A 19,152-nucleotide genomic window follows, 5' to 3' on the forward strand; every position below is an offset into this window, starting at 1 on the left:
TGGTAGCCGATGAAAATCATTTAAAGGGGGAAGCGTCATTCAAATTGTATTTCTCTTACTTGAACTCGGCACTTTGTTTCTATCATCAGTTTGAATGCGTGCTTTTCAATTTCAATTCCATTTTAAAATGGATCATTTAAAGACATACTATTGTTGCGATTGTTCAACTGCTTTCATTTGAAACCAATTCAATTGACAAACACTTGAAGTAATTTGTTGCCACTGTGAGAAGCTCTATTTTAACAGAATACTGATTTTAAAAAGGAATTGAAATTACACAACAGGAATTGAACCCTGGTCCTGGTTTCTGTGCTGCACTTAGTGCTCGGGTTAACGCCTTTAAAGATTTTAACGACTTAAATCCCCCTGATTCTTCTTTGTTAAATGAGTCCCTGTCCACTGCCCTGAACAAGAGTCATGTGCTTTTCCTTCCCAGAATCCTACTGGAAAATGACACTGCAGTGCAGTAGAGAGTTCATCTCTACATATGTGCTTAATTCAGTCTTTATCCAAAACCTGGCACGCTCACAGGCCGAATATGAGAGTGATATTAAACTAGGCAAAACAAAATCAGACTGACCTCAGATTCAGCGTTTCCTGTAGGTGTGAAAACTGCCCCATAGGCAGAAAAGGCCCAATGGAAACCAGTGGATCTTCATAGAAATCACAATAAAAACATTTTGAGAAAAATCAGATTTCATGAGAAGGGGCCTCGGTTAGATGAGACTAGATGTTTTGATCACCAAAACGGGTTTCAGAAATGAAAGAGACTTTTCAGTGGAGTTTTCCGGGTTTCTACTGCACTGCAACATCATTTTGGGAACACGGGACTCCAGCAGCACAGAGCAGTCACAGCATGCAGATAGCAGCTAAGTAAAGGCAAGCAGGCATTGCAATTCTTTCAGATTCCAAACACAGGCGTTGTGCGTTTATAATGAATCTCACAAAGCCCCAAAGAGACTTCCCCTTTAACACACACAGCCGCTGGCTGGCTGGCTGGCTGGCTGGAGGTAGGGTGCCGCTGGTTACTCACGGTTCAGTCCCACGTCATGGTAGGTGACGATGGCGGGGCGGTTGCTTTTAGGGGATCCGTGAATGGTCACGTGGACCAGACCATAGGGAGTCTCAATGTTGTGCTCCTGATGGAAAAAGAAGAATCATGTGTATTAAGATTACTGCTCTTCAAAAAGTATTATAGGCTGGGGGTACGTTGTAAGGGGGGAGAGGCAAGGAGCAGGGAAGCAAGGGCACCAGAGAGTGAATGATCGGGTAAGGATTACAAGGGACATGAGGCTAACTTTCTTATTTTTGCAATGAGTTGCACGGAACAGAGAGGCAGAACTGGTGCAAACTATGATACAGCAGAGAACAAACAGGAGGTTTGGCACCCACCTGCCCCTGGTCCAATAAGATCCGAGCAGCGATTTCAGCTTCCTGCAGAAAGAAAGAAAGAAAAAGAAAGAAAGAAAGAAAGAAAGGAAGAAAGAAAGAAAGAAGATTTAAAAAAAGCCTTTGTGTTCTCCTTTGGAATTTGTCTAATTACTAATGCTTTTATTTTGTTTGATAATTCACTGATGGTGTAGAATATCTTTAAAAGGCAGACATAAAACTAAATACAGTGGTCTGTTTTTCAGGTAAGCATTTAACTATCGAGGAACATTTGTTGTATAATAACTAGAGGAAAAGATCAATTTTGAATTGGCAATTCTTTTATGTTTTAATAAATATTATGTTTAAATTGTGTTATGAAGTACAGTACCTATTTTTAGACTGTGAAAAGCCATTTTTTTAAATCGTGAATTTTTTAAAAAAAAAAATACCAATTTAGACCACTAGAGGTCACTCAAGCCAAAGAAATCAACACAATCCTGTAAACGGGTGTTAAATAAACTAATTACTTTTACTGGGGAGCGTTCGTCTGTTCATGCAACCATGCTGGTGCTCTGATCGAAATAATAAGTCACGTCAGCACTGGAACCTGTTAGCAGGGTAGATCTCACACAAAACGTCAGTGATAAAGCACTCTTTGTAGGACAAACCAGACACAGCAGGTGTGTAGCGGTGATTAGAGGTAGTCACCGAACATTATATCCGTAAGTGACGCACTGTGAGAACGAAAAACCAGCATTGTTGCAGGGGGAGGGTAATCTGCGGACACTGATGCTTAGAAGACAGCTTGTTTTTTTCATCCTGGCGAGCGCTCCTGGGTAAATGTTCAGAAATGTGTGATGCACGACCCATGACGTGCGATTAAAAATGTCAAGAGTCGACGATACGGACAATGTGGGATGCAGCAAAAGGCATTGGAATGCATTTCCAATAAGACAAAACAATGGAGGTCTGCAAGCAGCATGGTAGCTTGTTAGATGAGCAATATTCAGAACAGACACATTCAAATTGACTCGAAGCCCTTTAGTACATGAACAAGAACACATACTGCATGGCATCATTGAAGGAATTTCCTGAGCTGTTCAGGCACAGATATTTCTCACCTTAGTTGGATCCAGCTGACCCAGAAGTAAAGGCTTCTCTTCTGGAATGGCAATTTCCTGCAGTTCTGTCGTCATGGTGACTCGATCACTGCCGGTTTCTACGGAAACAGAACGGGCACAATTGTGAGGTTTCTCGGTGGTCTGACATTAATGCGAGTTTGTATATTCAGTCTTCATTTTATTTGATGACAAATGTTTAATTTGTGGCTCTGAAAAAAGCGGACCAGTTTGTTTTTGTACTCTGTCAGCTGACAAGCGAGGCCTCTTCTCCAAGAACCTGCTCCGATTGGCTAAGAATCTACAAAGAGACTTCGCTAAAGCAACCAATGACAAGCTTTCTACAAAAACTGAAAGCTTCAAAATGACAACACACATGTAAAAGCACGTCACCAACATACAACCCCGCCACAGGTGTGATCAATACAAAATGCCAGCTCTCAGTACCATCACCACGGCCTTCATCCACCAGGGAGCTTCCTCCAGATACCAACATCTCTGAGACCCAACTTGACAAAGTGTTGAGATCACTCAGCAACTAGAAACCGTACATGGGCTGAAGGTTGACACAGTTCAGGGGTCGGCAACCCTCGGCTCTTTGATTAGATAGGTGTGGCTCTTTAAGAATTTATAATACTGCACATAATCAACAAAGAAGACGTGTTCATTTTTATCTGACAGAGTGAAAAAAAACGTTTAAAAAACGACAAAGACTCAGGTTAGGCAGGGTTGATTCCACAGAGTTGACTGACTACCTCGCACGTAATACCGTCTGTCACTGGGAGAGATGTCACACACATACAGCATTTTGAATTTGAAAAGGATTGTGGATACGGCTTCAAAAAAGAGAAAGATCAAAGATGAACATCAAGGTTTTAAAGGTGAATGGATTGAATATGCATTTATACAGAGTTCGACCAGACTCCCGCAATGCCTAATCTGCAACGAAAAACTCGCCAACAACAAGAAATCAAATATCGAAAGACATTTTTCAACAAACCACGCCAAATTTGCCGAAAAGCATCCAGCTCCGACGCAAAAGGAAAAAAAAAGCTGTGGAGGAGTTCTAGAGCAAAGCAGAGCACACGGAGCGTAAATTTGCTCAACGGGTACAATAGTCGAGCAAAACAACTACTGCTAGTTTTGTCGCAGCTCAGGAAATTGTAAAACAGGGAAAGCCGTTCACAGACGGGGAATATATAAAAGAATGTTTTATTAAAACATTGGAGTACCTCTTCAGTGATTTTAAAAACAAAAAGGAAATCATTAAAAAAAAAAAAAAAAAAAAAAAAAAAGAGATATACCAGGGGTCACAAATGGAGATTAGATAAAGGGGCATTCAGAACAGAAAATAGGAGGCACTTTTTTACACAGAGAATTGTGAGGGTCTGGAACCAACTCCCCAGTAATGTTGTTGAAGCTGACACCCTGGGATCCTTCAAGAAGCTGCTTGATGAGATTCTGGGATCAATAAGCTACTAACAACCAAACGAGCAAGAGCAAGGCCTCCTCTCGTTTGTAAACTTTCTTATGTTCTTATCCGCTAAGACTGTGAGACAGAACTTTAAAGATGGCCACAGACGTTACCAGTCAAAAAGCCAGAGACTTTAATTCAGCATCGTTTTTTTGTACTGTCATGCGATGTGGATGATATCCCACAGATTGCCTTTCTTGGTAGATAGGAACTATATATATATATACAGCTCTGGAAAAAATTAAGAGACTACTGCAAAATTATCAGTTTCTCTGGTTTTACTATTTATAGGTATGTGTTTGGGTAAAATGAACATTTTTGTTTTATTCTATAAACTACTGACAACATTTCTCCCAAATTCCAAATAAAAATATTGTCATTTAGAGCATTTATTTGCAGAAAATGACAACTGGTCAAAATAACAAAAAAGATGCAGTGTTGTCAGACCTCGAATAATGCAAAGAAAATAAGTTCATATTCATTTTTAAACAACACAATACTAATGTTTTAACTTAGGAAGAGTTCAGAAATCAATATTTGGTGGAATAACCCTGATTTTCAAGCACAGCTTTCATGCGTCTTGGCATGCTCTCCACCAGTCTTTCACATTGATGTTTGGTGACTTTATGCCACTCCTGGCGCAAAAATTCAAGCAGCTCGGCTTTGTTTGATGGCTTGTGACCATCAATCTTCCTCTTGATCACATTCCAGAGGTTTTCAATAGGGTTCAGGTCTGAAGATTGGGCTGGCCATGACAGGGTCTTGATCTGGTGGTCCTCCATCCACACCTTGATTGACCTGGCTGTGTGGCATGGAGCATTGTCCTGCTGGAAAAACCAATCCTCAGAGTTGGGGAACATTGTCAGAGCAGAAGGAAGCAAGTTTTCTTCCAGGACAACCTTTTACTTGGCTTGATTCATGCTCTAAATGACAATATTTTTTATTTTACCCAAACACATACCCATAAATAGTAAAACCAGAGAAACTGACAATTTTGCAGTGGTCTCTAAATTTTTTCCAGAGCTGTATATATATATATATATATATATATATATATATATTTGTTTATTTAGCAGACGCCTTTATCCAAGGCGACTTACAGAAACTAGGGTGTGTGAACTATGCATCAGCTGCAGAGTCACTTACAGCTACGACTCACCCGAAATACGGAGCACAAGGAGGTGAAGTGACTTGCGCAGGGTCACACAATGAGTCAGTGGCTGAGGTGGGATTTGAACCGGGGACCTCCTGGTTACAAGCCCTTTTCTTTAACCACTGGACCACACAGCCTCCTATATATATAATGGTCCCTGCAGCTGAGCAAATTTAAGACCTTTTTAAGACTTTTTAAGACCAATCTAGAAAATTTAAGACCCATTTTCACAGCAAATATACCAAATGTAAATACTAAAATTGTGACCCGTTCAAACACCATCTAACAATTATTTATTCAAGCTGTACAAACTGTAAAATAATCAAACCTTTTGATGCTTGTACAATACCTACAAAACCAATGCAGTGATAATAATAGTTAATAGGAGTTATTGTTCAATAAAAAAAAATAAACACCAGTACGGGCCTCTCACTTGACCCATGTCCTGACAAGGCTTTCCAGCACACCCTGCTTAGCTAACGTTGTATTCCAGCTGTCTTTCACCAACATTCTCCACCTAATTTCCAACTTCAGTGTAGATGACAAAGATCCAAAATATACACAGTTCTTTTTTTTCACAGCAGACAGGACTATAAAGGACTGAACGGCTAAACATTCAACGAAAATAGAAATATAAAAGTATTCTACCAACCGAAAATATTTTACGAAGTCTTTCAATGTTTTTCCAAACATGTTGTAATCCACTGCAAGTGAATATTGAAGGTGGAAATGAATGTAAAAATGCAAGAAATACAAAACGCAAAATAAATGATGTCTAGAATATCATAAATCAAAATCCACTTTTTCATTAGAAATGTTTGCTAGTTAAAAACCATTCCGACAAAAAGAATTTAAACATTGAATCAAAACATACAGTAAACTTACAGCCTCCTTTCGATAATACAGGGCTCCTTCACTACAAATCCAAAATGCACTCATTTGTTTTAGACGAAGTTAAGCACAAGAAGTATGCTGTATAAGGTAGGGGTGTCCACTCCAGTTTAACAGGTAAAATGAGTTAATGAACGACTTCAGGGTCTGGAATTGGTTCAATTCAACAATTTAGAACATGGTTGGAACAAAGACCAGGAGTGGAAGAGACACCTTTGAAATAGCAGAATATAAAGGGAGCCCGGTATTTAATTTGATGTGTTTTGCATCAGAGGGGCAATTATCTATTCAAGAATACCAAGATATCTAGTTACCAAGCGAGAGTGTAACAGAACTGTGTAAAGAAAGCCATACATACCCCCTCTCCACACCTGTAAATACAAAGGAGTGTTATTAAGAAATGACTTGCCATTGATCTATAGCTATTGTATGCACAGTGTACACAGGTGTGGTGTGGTGGGGCAGTGTATAGAACAGCAGCTTTAAATGAGTGTTCAGAGAGCCTGAGAGTATTAGTGTACACGAAACTGTAATCGTGTCTGATATAAGAGCTGTACGTTGGTGATGCAATCTCCAAAAATAGTCTGGCTAGGAAGGTTCCTGGCTTCTGGTTAAGTAGAATGTTTGATTGTCCTTGGATCTTTATGGAATTTTGCTTTTGCAAAAGCCCCAGATTCATACTGGGAAGGAAAACAAGCCTGTCTTCACTTAACTGGTTACAAAAGTCAGCACCAAATGTCTTATTTAATATAGAAAAACGGGAATTGAGTCACTTGGAGTCATTAGTTCTGTATGGAGCGCCATTGGTGCCAAAACTATCCGGCCGTTAGTTTGTCAATTTGTTTGTCAATTCGTGAGTTGGTCAACTTGTCCAACTATTCGTCTATAAATTTGTCAATTCATACAGTAATTCATAAACGTATTTGTTAATTCATCTAATAGATCATTAATTAATTTGTCAATTCATTAATACGAAAGGCTGTACGGATGTGCACATTTCCAATCAACCAGACAAACTTCCCAACAAACAGACAAACTTCCAACTGTCAATCTCGCACTGTGTTGAAAACACTGCAACCTTTCTAGCCAATGGGAGCAAACACTAATATTTTAATCAATGAAAATCCAGCCTCACTAAGAACTGCTTCAGCCAATAATATTTAGAAGGGCATTTCAAAATATATTCTATTTAACAAGATACTCGACTCTGCTGATTTTCAATAGAGTCGAAATAATAAATAATGTCCTCAAAAGACTCAAGTCGAGTCCAGTCACAAAAAATTGCGACTTGATTCCGAGTCGAGTCACTGACTCGAGTCATTACAACTCTGGCATGTGCTAAACAGGTTTGCTTCTGTATTCAATTAATTGCTGATGAAAAGTTAGAGACAAATGCATTGGCTTCAGCCAGGCATTTTGCCCACAGGAGATATTCAGTTTACAAGGAAGACAGCGAGGGTTGGGGGGGGGTTCAGTGTGAAAACCACAAAAGCGACTGAAAAAAATAATTGAAGCCCTTTAAGAAATAGAAATTAAATACTCACATAATGAAAACATTGGTAGAATTTAAAAAATAACTCAAAATAAAGATTGATTGATTGATTGATTGATTGATTGATTGATTGAATCAGCCCCGAGCACAGTGGTATAAAATAGAACCATTATTATTTTATTATTATTATTTTTTTACTAACTCAAATTAAAGTAAAGCTAGAAATGTCCTTTTTTTAAAGGACGTTGTCTTGGTTTTCAAAAAGGTTTCATCATGTATAGTATCCTGCTGAATTATCAAACAGCGATAACTGAATACTATACATGAAAACCAATTTAAAATCTGAAATAAATACAGAAATCCAAGACTACTTTTTCATTGAAAACATGTTGTAAAGTTCTCAATTACTTATCTGAACCAATTATTCTTAATTGGTCAACAATTTACCCAGATACCCAGAAAACCTGCAGGATTGTGGCTCTCCAGGGCCAGGGTTGGCTATGGCAGATGTACAGTAAGCATGTAATAAAAAAAAAAATCCACAAACATTCACAAAGTACAATCTTCTACAGTCGCTATACGCTGGAATATAATACAGTACAATATAAGACAACACAATGCATTGTACAGAGACAAGTCACACAGGATTCTGGAGAATTCTGCAAGGACCTCTAGACCTCACTGTGCTGCCCTGTACAAAGCTTCCATTGTCTTATCTTCTCAAGTAAGCAAAAGCTTCCGTTTGCGAATAATCCAGCTATTTCCCTGGCTGTCAAGTCTCACACGGAAATTCGTTGTGACACTGCCGACAGGACATTTAAACAATAATTTCACACTCCAGGGAGCTTCAGCACTGGTGGAGCAGAGGCAATTTTAAAATAAACAAGAGACGCACACACACACAGAGACAGATACACACACACACACACACACACACACACACACACACACACACACACACAGACACAGAGACAGACACACACACACACAGAGACAGACAGACACACACACACACACACACCAACAAAAGTAAACAGCTTCTGATAATTCATTCCCTCAAATAATCATCAACTGAATCAGTCAAATCCCTTGGCAAACGAGCCTAAAATAGAAATGCAAAGGTTTACTAAGAGGCAATGGTAGCTAAAGGGCAGATGACTTGGCTTCATTTTGCACCCATCTTTCATATAATTGTTTGCCGGTAACTATAACTTCAAAATCAAATTGCGAGGTCTGTCTATAAGTAGCAAGTGGACACATGTGAAAGCCTTAGCAACAATGTTTGTTTCTTTTGGTTTTATGATTGAATGTATGAACCAACTGGACAGCGAGATCATGACATCATGTCAAGAAGCAGATACTGGGGCTCCTGGGTTTCGGCACTCCGCCCAGAGTGCAGGATGCGCCCTATAGCTTGGAGATCGCCGGTTCAAATCCAAGTTATTTTGGAGGACGCGAGTGCGAGTACTCGTCTCTCCCGAGTTAGTTTGGGCGTTGCAGCGGTGAGCCAGGTTGAATAATAATTGGACATTCCAAAATGGAAAAAATTGTAATTAATAAAAAAAGCAGATACTTACTGTACAACTCGCTACACTGATGAAGGCATGAGCTGAAACTATTGTCTACTTTATAGAGGTACCGTGTTTGCAGAGCCCCAGGCGCAAAGCAGCGAGGGGCAGAAAAATTACTGAAAAGCATTGACACTCAAGTATTAATTTTATTTTAAAGTTTTAAGTGTGTTCACTTGTCAGCTGTCAGCGAGCCCCCCTGGTTATATTCTGAAGATTGCATGCGCCTCTGCACTAGAAAAGGGAATGTGTCACTTCCTTAGCAACGATCTTAACGACCACGAACCTGGTTCTACACAAACCAACAACATGGCGTCGCCAGTTTGTTATTCTGGCATATCTGTGTCGTTCGCTTCCCCGGCGGTGTGGGAGCGGTGTGGCAGCAGCCTTCAGGATCAGCACGACTATAAACATTTACTTAGAGTCTGCAATGTAAATGCATGTTTCACAGGATAGACAAGCAGTAAGAAATTAATACGAAAATGCAAACAGACAAACAGCCCTTCAAATTCGCCATCCTGAACTATAAGATGTTAAATGTGGTACCAGTCTTTATTTATTGGAATAAAATTGAGAACAAATGACCCACTCCCATTTGCTGTTTTTAAAATTATGTTGCTTTTATAATGCGTTAAAATATGTATGTATAATGTTCTCTTTCACTCTGATGGTTGCATGACCATCGTGAATATTCAATCTAATTAATAAATAGCTGCTAAACATCTATTTTTATCCGGAGATCAATGATTACGGTAGGCTACAGTAACCCTAGCAACAAGATCTGGCTTTGTGTACCACAAGCCATGTTGCTATGGCAACTTAGTTGTGTGGGTGGTTCTAGGTGGTACATGCTGCGATGTGAGAAACACTTAATACAGAACAAAAACTAAATACATTTCTCAACAGTGGCAGAATTGGATATATAGAGATAGTAAAGGATCTTGTAAGGGTTAATGTGGCTGCCAATCACACTGTAGTTTTTTTTTATTGTTTACAGCAGCACTGCTACAATTCTACAAATGCCTGCAGGTACTGATCAAGTATTTAAACAGTTTAATCTTCCTTATCATAAGCACATCGCTTGATCTCTGCACAGATATGATTTTTTGCCTGCCCCGGGCACTAGAATGCCTAGTTACGCTTCTGCGTGTTTGAATTCATGAACTGGCTCATTGAATTCATTTCACATGGTTTGTTTACTTGATGTGATGCCCAATGGTTTTACCGCGACACAGTCTAAATGATAAACCACCACCATTAACGCACGTTTTTAATGTCAGAATATTAAAGTGTATAGAACACCCTGCAACACTGAAAAGAAACGCTTTACCTCATGGGTAATGTCTAAACATTTACTCGGGAGCGTTTGCCAGGGGAAAAATCTAAATCTCTTCAAAGGATCGCTGTGTATCCAGATCACGCTCCCTCCTGCAACAATGCTGTTTTTCTGTTCCCACAATACGGCACTCACTTCAAATCACAGCACCAGCATTGTTGCAGGAGGGAGCATGAAATGGATACACTACAAAAAAAGTAATTCTAGTTCATTTAGCTGTGATGCGTAATATCCAAACATTTAGGAATATAGTGAAAAATACATTGCTGCAGCACAGACAGCACGTACGGCAAAGGTAGTATAATTCCTGTAAACACTGAAGGTGGTTGTCCAACACTTTTAACCAAGATTCCTGGTTTTATTGCAGTCCTGAGGGGTTTAAAGTATTAACCGCAAGGATGAGGCTGCCTGGAGCAGCTCTGATAACAATACGAATCAGCGCCCATCAACAACTGCAGCGAGGCCTGAGCAGAATAAATAATACAGACCTGCTCTCTCACTTCTCCTCACTTTCAAAAAGTATTGCAAACTGAATTCAGATACAAGGCTAGGCAGGGGCAGGGAGTATGGAAGGGACCTGGGGGTAAACCTACCCAAATCTTTAAAAATCAGTTTTCTTTCCTCTTTATTAGTCCTCACAGGGGGGTGTACATGCAGAGGAGGGGAACTTACTTGGCAGCTGCAGCTGTGGTCGGGGTATACAGAGTGAATTCATGAGTGACATTTAGGAGTGTTAACTGTCCTGTAGCTAACATGATAAGTCCATAACGGCTTATGTTACTACTAGTAGGATTTCTGCTGGTACAAAAGCATTTCATTTGAAAATTGGTGTACTACTGGCTTTAAGACAGCTGATTTTTGTTGTTGCCAGTAATGGAATATCACTGTACTTGGCTGGCTACTGGTATCGGTTAACTAGGCGGGCTGTGCCAGTAGATTTTAAGCACAGGTTAACCTCCCGGGAGAGACGATATTGCTGGCGCTGGCAAGTGTGTTATTGACATTGTTCTCCCTGCACAGCTGTGAATACAAAGCTAGAACTTAAAAAGTAACTGAGCCTAACCTGCATTCACAGTGTGCAAGCATTAATTCATATTTGTTTTAAAAAGGGCTGTGGTAAACAGTGTATTTAGTTTGGTTTCTAAATAAAGTGCGTTTCATTTGAGAGTCAAGTTTGTGTTAAATATGGCAGGGCTGGGAGAGGACCACCGTGTGTATCCCAGGATCCTTGGGATAAAAGAATAGGGGATTAGTTTAGGGACTATTATTCTCATTATCATGATTATCGATAAAGTATAAAATCAAGACTTGAATGACTCATGATTAAAACTTAGAATTTAAGGATCGATCTATAGAGAACCCATTAGCACGTGAAGGGTCCACTAGACCAGCAGCAGCCAGAATACCCGGCTTTGTTACCCATCTCCTGGAGGTTCACGTGGGCATGACCCTGCGGGACGAGTCACCTCATATTTAGTGCAGCAGTGTGGAGTAGTGGTTAGGGCTCCGGACTCTTGACTGGAGGGCCGTGGGTTCAATCCCAGGGGGGGACACTGCTGCTGTACCCTTGAGCAAGGTACTTTACCTAGATTGCGCCAGTAAAAACCCAACTGTATAAATGGGTAATTGTATGTAAAATAAATAATGTAATTGTATGTAAAAAAAAGAATGTGATATCTTGTAAAAATTGTAAGTCACCCTGGATAAGGGCGTCTGCTAAGAAATAATAATAATAATATTTACACAGACAGGATTTGCATGTCACTTTATCATGAGGTTGAGGCGGTTGAACAACTCTGCATTCTTAAAACATCATGAGATCAAATGTGCACTATCCACTCCCCCACCTCAGGTGTTTTAGTTTCTGATTCACTCTTACCATACTTTCACCACACCTCAGTTTTTTCAGTCACCGGCTTGGTATTGTTTTTGTTTTGTTTTTGTTTGCAGCATTGCCCTGTGGGCTATCCCTGCGAATCATTTCTCAATATTTACCTCCACAGTTTGTGACAAGGTTCCTGCAGCGGGACCTCCCTTACACTGGGGGCAGCGCTGAGTCGCTTGTTTTAGTTTTCCGCTGTTTTCCCCACTCTGACTTGTTTTGTGCACGCATTATTCTCAATACATTACCATTGCTGGTACTCTAGTGCAGTGGTGTGCAAACTATTTATATGCCCCATATATATACAGACGTGCTCAAATTTGTTGGTACCGCGCCACAAAAAACGAAGAATGCACAATTTTCTCTGAAATAACTTGAAACTGACTAAAGTGATTGGCATCCACCATTGTTTATTCCATATTTAATAGAAATCAGACTTTGCTTTTGATTTTTTATTCAACATAATATTGTAAATAATAAAACAAATGAAAATGGCATGGACAAAAATGATGGGACCGCTAACCTAATATTTTGTTGCACAACCTTTAGAGGCAATCACTGCAATCAAATGTTTTCTGTAGCTCTCAATGAGACTTCTGCACCTGTTAACAGGTAGTTTGGCCCACTCTTCCTGAGCAAACTGCTCCAGCTGTCTCAGGTTTGATGGGTGCCTTCTCCAGACTGCAAGTTTCAGCTCTTTCCATAGATGAATGATAGGATTCAGATCAGGACTCATAGAAGGCCACTTCAGAATAGTCCAATGTTTTGTTCTTATCCATTCTTGGGTGCTTTTAGCTGTGTGTTTTGGGTCATTATCCTGTTGGAGGACCCATGACCTGCGACTGAGACAGAGCTTTCTGACACTGGGCATTACATTTCGCTCCAGAATGCCTTGATAGTCTTGAGATTTCATTGTGCCCTGCACAGATTCAAGGCACCCTGTGCCAGGTGCAGCAAAGCAGCCCCAAAACATAACCAAGCCTCCTCCATGTTTCACTGTAGGTATGGTGTTCTTTTATTTGAAAGCTTCATTTTTTCGTCTGTGAACATAGAGCTGATGTGACTTGCCAAAAAGCTCCAGTTTTGACTCATGTCCAAAGGACATTCTCCCAGAAGGACTGTGGCTTGTCAATATGCATTTTAGCAAATTCCAGTCTGGCTTTTTTATGTTTTTCTGTCAAAAGTGGAGTCCTCCTGGGTCTTCTTCCATGGAGCCCACTTTCGCTAAAAAAGCGACGGATGGTGCGATCTCTTTGGCAGTTATCCTTGGTTCTTTTTCTACCATTCGCACTATCCTTCTGTTCAATCTGGGGTCGATTTTCCTCTTGCGGCCGCGCCCAGGGAGGTTGGCTACAGTTCCATGGACCTTAAACTTCTTAATAATATTTGCAACTGTTGTCACAGGAACATCAAGCTGCTTAGAGATGGTCTTGTAGCCTTTACCTTTACCATGCGTGTCTATTATTTTCTTTCTGATCTCCTCAGACAACTCTCTCCTTTGCTTTCTCTGGTCCATGTTCAGTGTGGTGCACACAATGATACCAAACAGCACAGTGACTACTTTTCTCCATTTAAATAGGCTTAATGACTGATTACAAGATTGGAGACATGTGTGATATTAATTAAAGAAACTAATTAGTTTGAAATATCACTATAATCCAATTATTTATTATCTTTTCTAAGGGGTACCAACAAATGTGTCCAGGCCATTTTAGAATATCTTTGTAGAATAAGCAATAATTCATCTCTTTTCACAGCTTCTTTGCTTTATTCTATAACATACCAAAGGCATGCAAGTATACATGATAAAATAGCTTTTAATTTCATCACTTTTCAGGAAGAATGAAGCATTATTTCAATGAGCTGTAAGGGTACCAACAAATTTGATCACGTCTGTGTGTATATATATATATATATATATATATATATATATATATATATACACTGTATATATATGTATATATATGGGACATAACACCATGTAATTAAAGAAACTTCAAAATGATATCGCAAGGTCTACCAGAAGCCATAATAGTAGTACATATATATATATATATATGTATGTATGTATGTATGCATACATGTAAATGGGACGTTGGCTCTTTTGAGCAGAAACTATACCTATTATGATTATTGTGTAATAAGTGTTCATTGAGTTTGGTTCTGGGAGTAACTTGCCCTCTAATTTTTAACACCGAGCGAGTAAAATGCATTTTCAGGGGGTAAAATTCCCCATTACCTTGAAGTCATGACTAATCTCGATTAAATATTGTACAGGCTTTAATGGGAATGGGGTAGGCATTAAAAAAGAGCCTTCCATTTTAACTGCAATGTTACTTTCGAGGTATCACACAAACTCTGCAAATTAATTACGTTACTTATATTTTAACATTATAACTCACTGGACATGTTAAAACTTCAATATAAAGCATACAGGTAAACAGAATAAGGAAATACATTAATACGTTATAAACAGTTTGTTGAATATTACAAGCACCTTAGCTTCACATTTTTCTTACAGTTTCCTAGTAACTGAAAATATTGCATTCTGGGAGATGTAGTTGTCAGTGGAAGTTTTAGAGGAGGCAGACAAGCTGTGCTGCAAAATTGCTAGCCAAATCTTTACTCGTTCAATTTAAATTGCGTGCATATTTTTTAATGCGTAAAAACAACAGGTATGCAGCTTATCTGGATCGCTGCCAGGAAGGATTTTTTTTTTTTTTTTTTTTTTTACAAATGAGGAAAAGCTTGAGACAACCTACAAGCCCTTTGAAATTCTTAGTTGCTTCCATCTGGTTTGGTAACTTTGTTGTGTTATAATACAGGTGAAAGCATGGATGTATCGGATGAATAACAGACAGTTAATAATTTCAGCCCTACGGTTTAGTGGCTAGTGTTTAAGAAAAAACTGGAAAGGGAGGGTCAATTTAACAAATTAGACAAAACATTACAGAAAATAGCACGGGTAAAACGACAACTTATTTAAGACTCCAACAGTCGAGGCAAAAACAGTCGACTGGTCGCCACTTTAAGATAACATAAATAAATAATGTGTCTGATCATGTCTGGTGCTCTGTTTGTGTACATATAGTTTTGCTGTGTTTTAAAACTGCTTGGAATTTTTAAAGACAACTTATCAATGTTCTAAACTGTCATTCATATGTAATAGATTTAATCCGGAACGGCACTTCTGCCCATCTGAAACGCTTCACAATTGCTTTTTGTTTCAACATCACTATGTTGCTGCGGCTGCTTTGTAATTGAAGTGTGTGATTAGTCGAGAGTGCCAGTTTCTGGGTTTGATTATCACTCTTCCAGTCGACTATTCGGTAATATGTTCATAGATGTGCTTGCCTGGGGAAGTTGTGAAAATGGTTCTTTTCTGCCGCGGGTCTTTAAGATTCTACCGTGCCAGTAAGAGAAGAGATTGGAGAAACGTTGCTGAGTTCTGAGATCGCTATTTTAAAAATGCAATCCGGTTTGGATCAATTACAGTGGCATCTGGCTAGTTCAACACTGAAACGCTGATAAGCTGACAAATAACGATCCAGACTGCAAAAAAAAGATCTAGGTCTCCCCTGTGGGGCTGAGAGATAAAGAGGACCGCTCTCTGCAGGTTCATTGAGTTTGAACAGCCATCAAGTTGGTGCAGGACTTTTTCACTTATTACAGTGACATTTTATTAACCCATGAAAAACGTGTGTTAATTTTACACCTCCGTCTAGATACTGTAAGCAACCAAGGTTTACTGACTGTCCTGTTCCTACCGTTTAGAAAACAAAATTACAGGATTCTTTGTTTCTAAGGCGGAGATGCCACACTTTTCGCCCCAGGCATTTGAAGTTCTATTATTTCAATGATCTTGTAATAGTACACGTTGGCTAACATTATGGGTGGGTCAGCCCAGCTAATTCTCCCCCCTGTGTATCGAGTGTGTGTCACCTGGTAATGATTCTGTTGTTATGTTTTGAGTGCTGTACCTTTAAGACATGACAGTGTCGCGTGAGAGAGACTAATGAGAGAGGGAGGGAGTTGGGTGTAGATGGATGACCTATGTTGTGTTGCTCCAATCCTTCTTTATTATGTTATCGATGTAGATACAGTATGCCCAGGGTCTATATGTGTATAGGATTGATACTAGAAGGGAACTGAGTTATGTATAAATATAATAAAAGTCTTAAGTTGGATTCCTTGCAGCCAAACCAGCCCCCCCCACCCCCGCTGATAGACGACCGCCAAGGACCCTTTGCGGCGATTCATCACAAATTCACCACTGCGTTCCACATCTCCGCCCGCACTGAAGATGGGCAAACACCTTATAATAAAAAAAAACAACTCTAATGTCTCTCTGTGGGCCTCCAGCCAAACTCAGCGCAACCAGAATTCAAAACCAGCAAGCTCCTGACTGCATGACTCACCAGATCATTAAACTGCAGATAACTCGGCACTCAAAAGGAAAACAGTGTGACAAGCTATCCATCTGTATCAATAAATGCACTTACTTCCTGTCTAGAAACAACAACGCCTAAGTTGCAGCCTTAAAATAAAATTACATCAGCCCACTTCTTTTTCTTTTCTTCTCCATTCTTTCTTTTGCCTCGGTTCGAGTTTACACATTTTTTTTTTGTAACAATTCAAAACAGGAACATTTCCCAACAATCTCCGTGGGCTAGCGTCCTTACATTCGACGTAATAACTTAATGCAATGTTTGTCTGAAATAAACTCTGCAGCTGAATTATTAAGCACTAAGGGGAACATTGCTATCATTGGTATGCACATTTCACAGTAAGACATACAACAAATGAAACATGTAAACACATGCAACTATTCTACATACTTCTTTTGGATATAACAATGAAAATGAAACACTTAAACAATTAAATCATGAATCGTTAAATGATTGAGAATACAACAACATGAATTCGCTATGCAATAAACATTGCTGTTTTCTCAAGTCGATGGTAAAATGTCTTAACTCTTAATACTCTTAATATCATATAATATAATATAAAGGAGGCTGTGTGGTTCAGTGGTTAAAGAAAAGGGCTTGTAACCAGGAGGTCCCTGGTTCAAATCCCACCTCAGCCACTGACTCATTGTGTGACCCTGAGCAAGTCACTTAACCTCCTTGTGCTCCGTCTTTTGGGTGAGACGTAGTTGTAAGTGACTCTGCAGCTGATGCATAGTTCACACACCCGAGTCTCTGTAAGTCGCCTTGGATAAAGGCGTCTGCTAAATAAACAAATAATAATAATACATAACTTAATAATATGTTAATAACAGTCCCTGTTTATTTTGAGCGAATACAAGACTGATCACTTAATGTGGATCTAGCATGTTGCTGACAGCAAGGTGGAAGCCTTAACTGAAGGCAAATATAGTGCTATTTGATTCGCTGGCTGCTCCGAAAAAGCAAGCTAAATGTAATGTTGAATTTCATTAGCTGGGTGTGATAGAATGCTTTGTCATTGACCACTGAGGTGTAAGACCATGGGAATGCAAATTCTTGTATGTTTGAAAACAACGGAGAGAGACAGAGAGAACAGGCTGAATGAAAGGGAACGAGAAAAAAAACGTTATTAACCGATAAACTAAATCTAGAATATCGTTTTGGTTCCACAACGTAATAAATTCATTTAGTTTCGTTTTTTTGTTTTTGTTCCGATGAAAAATGTCTTTTATTTTCGTTTATCGTTTCCGGTTTCTGTTTCGGATCCCTGCTTAGCAATCTTGTTTATGATTTCCGTCAACATACATTGTAAAGCAGCACAACTGGGACTCGAAGCATGACCAAGGAAAGGCATGGCCGGGTGCCAGATCATTAAACCTAATTCCAGTTCCCAGGGAGCCGAGAGACATACGTCATGTTTATAAAAAGCTCTACACCCTCCGCCCCATTCCAAAGGAACCCTCTTTCCACACAGCTTTTCATGAACCCGACATTTGCATTCTCAGAGTTTCAATACAGAAAAAGCTGGCACTCAAAGTCTGGGCCTAACCACTGGCAGCTTGGTTCCCACTTGGTTCTCTCTATTAATTCCCAGTTTAAGTTGCACACAATAAATATGACAGCACTACTGGGAACATCAAAGCTCTAGGTCTGTAGGGCAGAGTATATACTGTATATACATACTACTGAAAAAAGAAACAAGGACCAGGGGTCACAAATGGAGATTAGATAAAGGGGCATTCAGAACAGAAAATAGGAGGCACTTTTTTTACACAGAGAATTGTGAGGGTCTGGAACCAACTCCCCAGTAATGTTGTTGAAGCTGACATCCTGGGATCATTCAAGAAGCTGCTTGATTCTGGGATCAATAAGCTACTAACAACCAAACGAGCAAGATAGGATGAATGGCCTCCTCTCGTTTGGAAACTTTCTTATGTTCTTATGTTCTTACTCATATACACTGTGTATGATAAATGCAAAACGTTAACGTCTCTTTATACTGTACGTTATTTAATTATTTCTACATTTTGTCTAATTGTATAATGCAATGACACTGCAGTTACAAAAAAAATAACAATATAAAAAAGAAATACTACTACTACTACTACTACTACTACTACTAATAATAATAATAATAATAATAAAAATAATAATAACAATTATTATTATTATTATTATTATTATTATTATTATTATTATTATTATTATTATTATTATTATTAGTGTTATTATTATTATTATAAGTCTTGTTCATTCGGCTGCACAAACTCGTTCTGGTTTTTGGTTTTATCCACCCCCCCCCCCCCAAAAAATGTTTAAGTTAAAAGTCCTGAAGTGGGTATAGACCAGACCATGGAAGCAAAGCCCTTAATACTGCAGTCCCACCCTGTGTCAGAACATATTATCAAAGGGATCG

General features: G+C 39.2%; 1 protein-coding gene across 5 annotated transcripts in view; it reads right to left on the reverse strand.

The window, feature by feature from the left end:
* The window catches only part of LOC117398883 (protein NDRG2-like), a 39,877-nt gene that overhangs the window by 14,173 nt on the left and 6,552 nt on the right, over positions 1 to 19,152 (reverse strand). For 2 of the 5 annotated variants that reach the window (XM_033997977.3, XM_059012419.1), the window contains exons 2-4: positions 2,493 to 2,590; positions 1,393 to 1,434; positions 1,034 to 1,139 (exon numbers count right to left, since the gene is read on the reverse strand). In XM_033997977.3, the coding sequence (XP_033853868.1) occupies positions 1,034 to 1,139; positions 1,393 to 1,434; positions 2,493 to 2,567 (223 nt within the window). In that variant the 5' untranslated portion in view covers positions 2,568 to 2,590. Of the gene's footprint in view, positions 1 to 1,033; positions 1,140 to 1,392; positions 1,435 to 2,492; positions 2,591 to 6,001; positions 6,154 to 19,152 lie in introns of those variants that run through there. The other 3 variants (XM_059012417.1, XM_059012418.1, XM_033997978.3) reach the window with 3 other exon arrangements.

Source organism: Acipenser ruthenus, chromosome 44 (assembly GCF_902713425.1).
Source record: "Acipenser ruthenus chromosome 44, fAciRut3.2 maternal haplotype, whole genome shotgun sequence".
Taxonomy (NCBI): Eukaryota; Metazoa; Chordata; class Actinopteri; order Acipenseriformes; family Acipenseridae; genus Acipenser; species Acipenser ruthenus.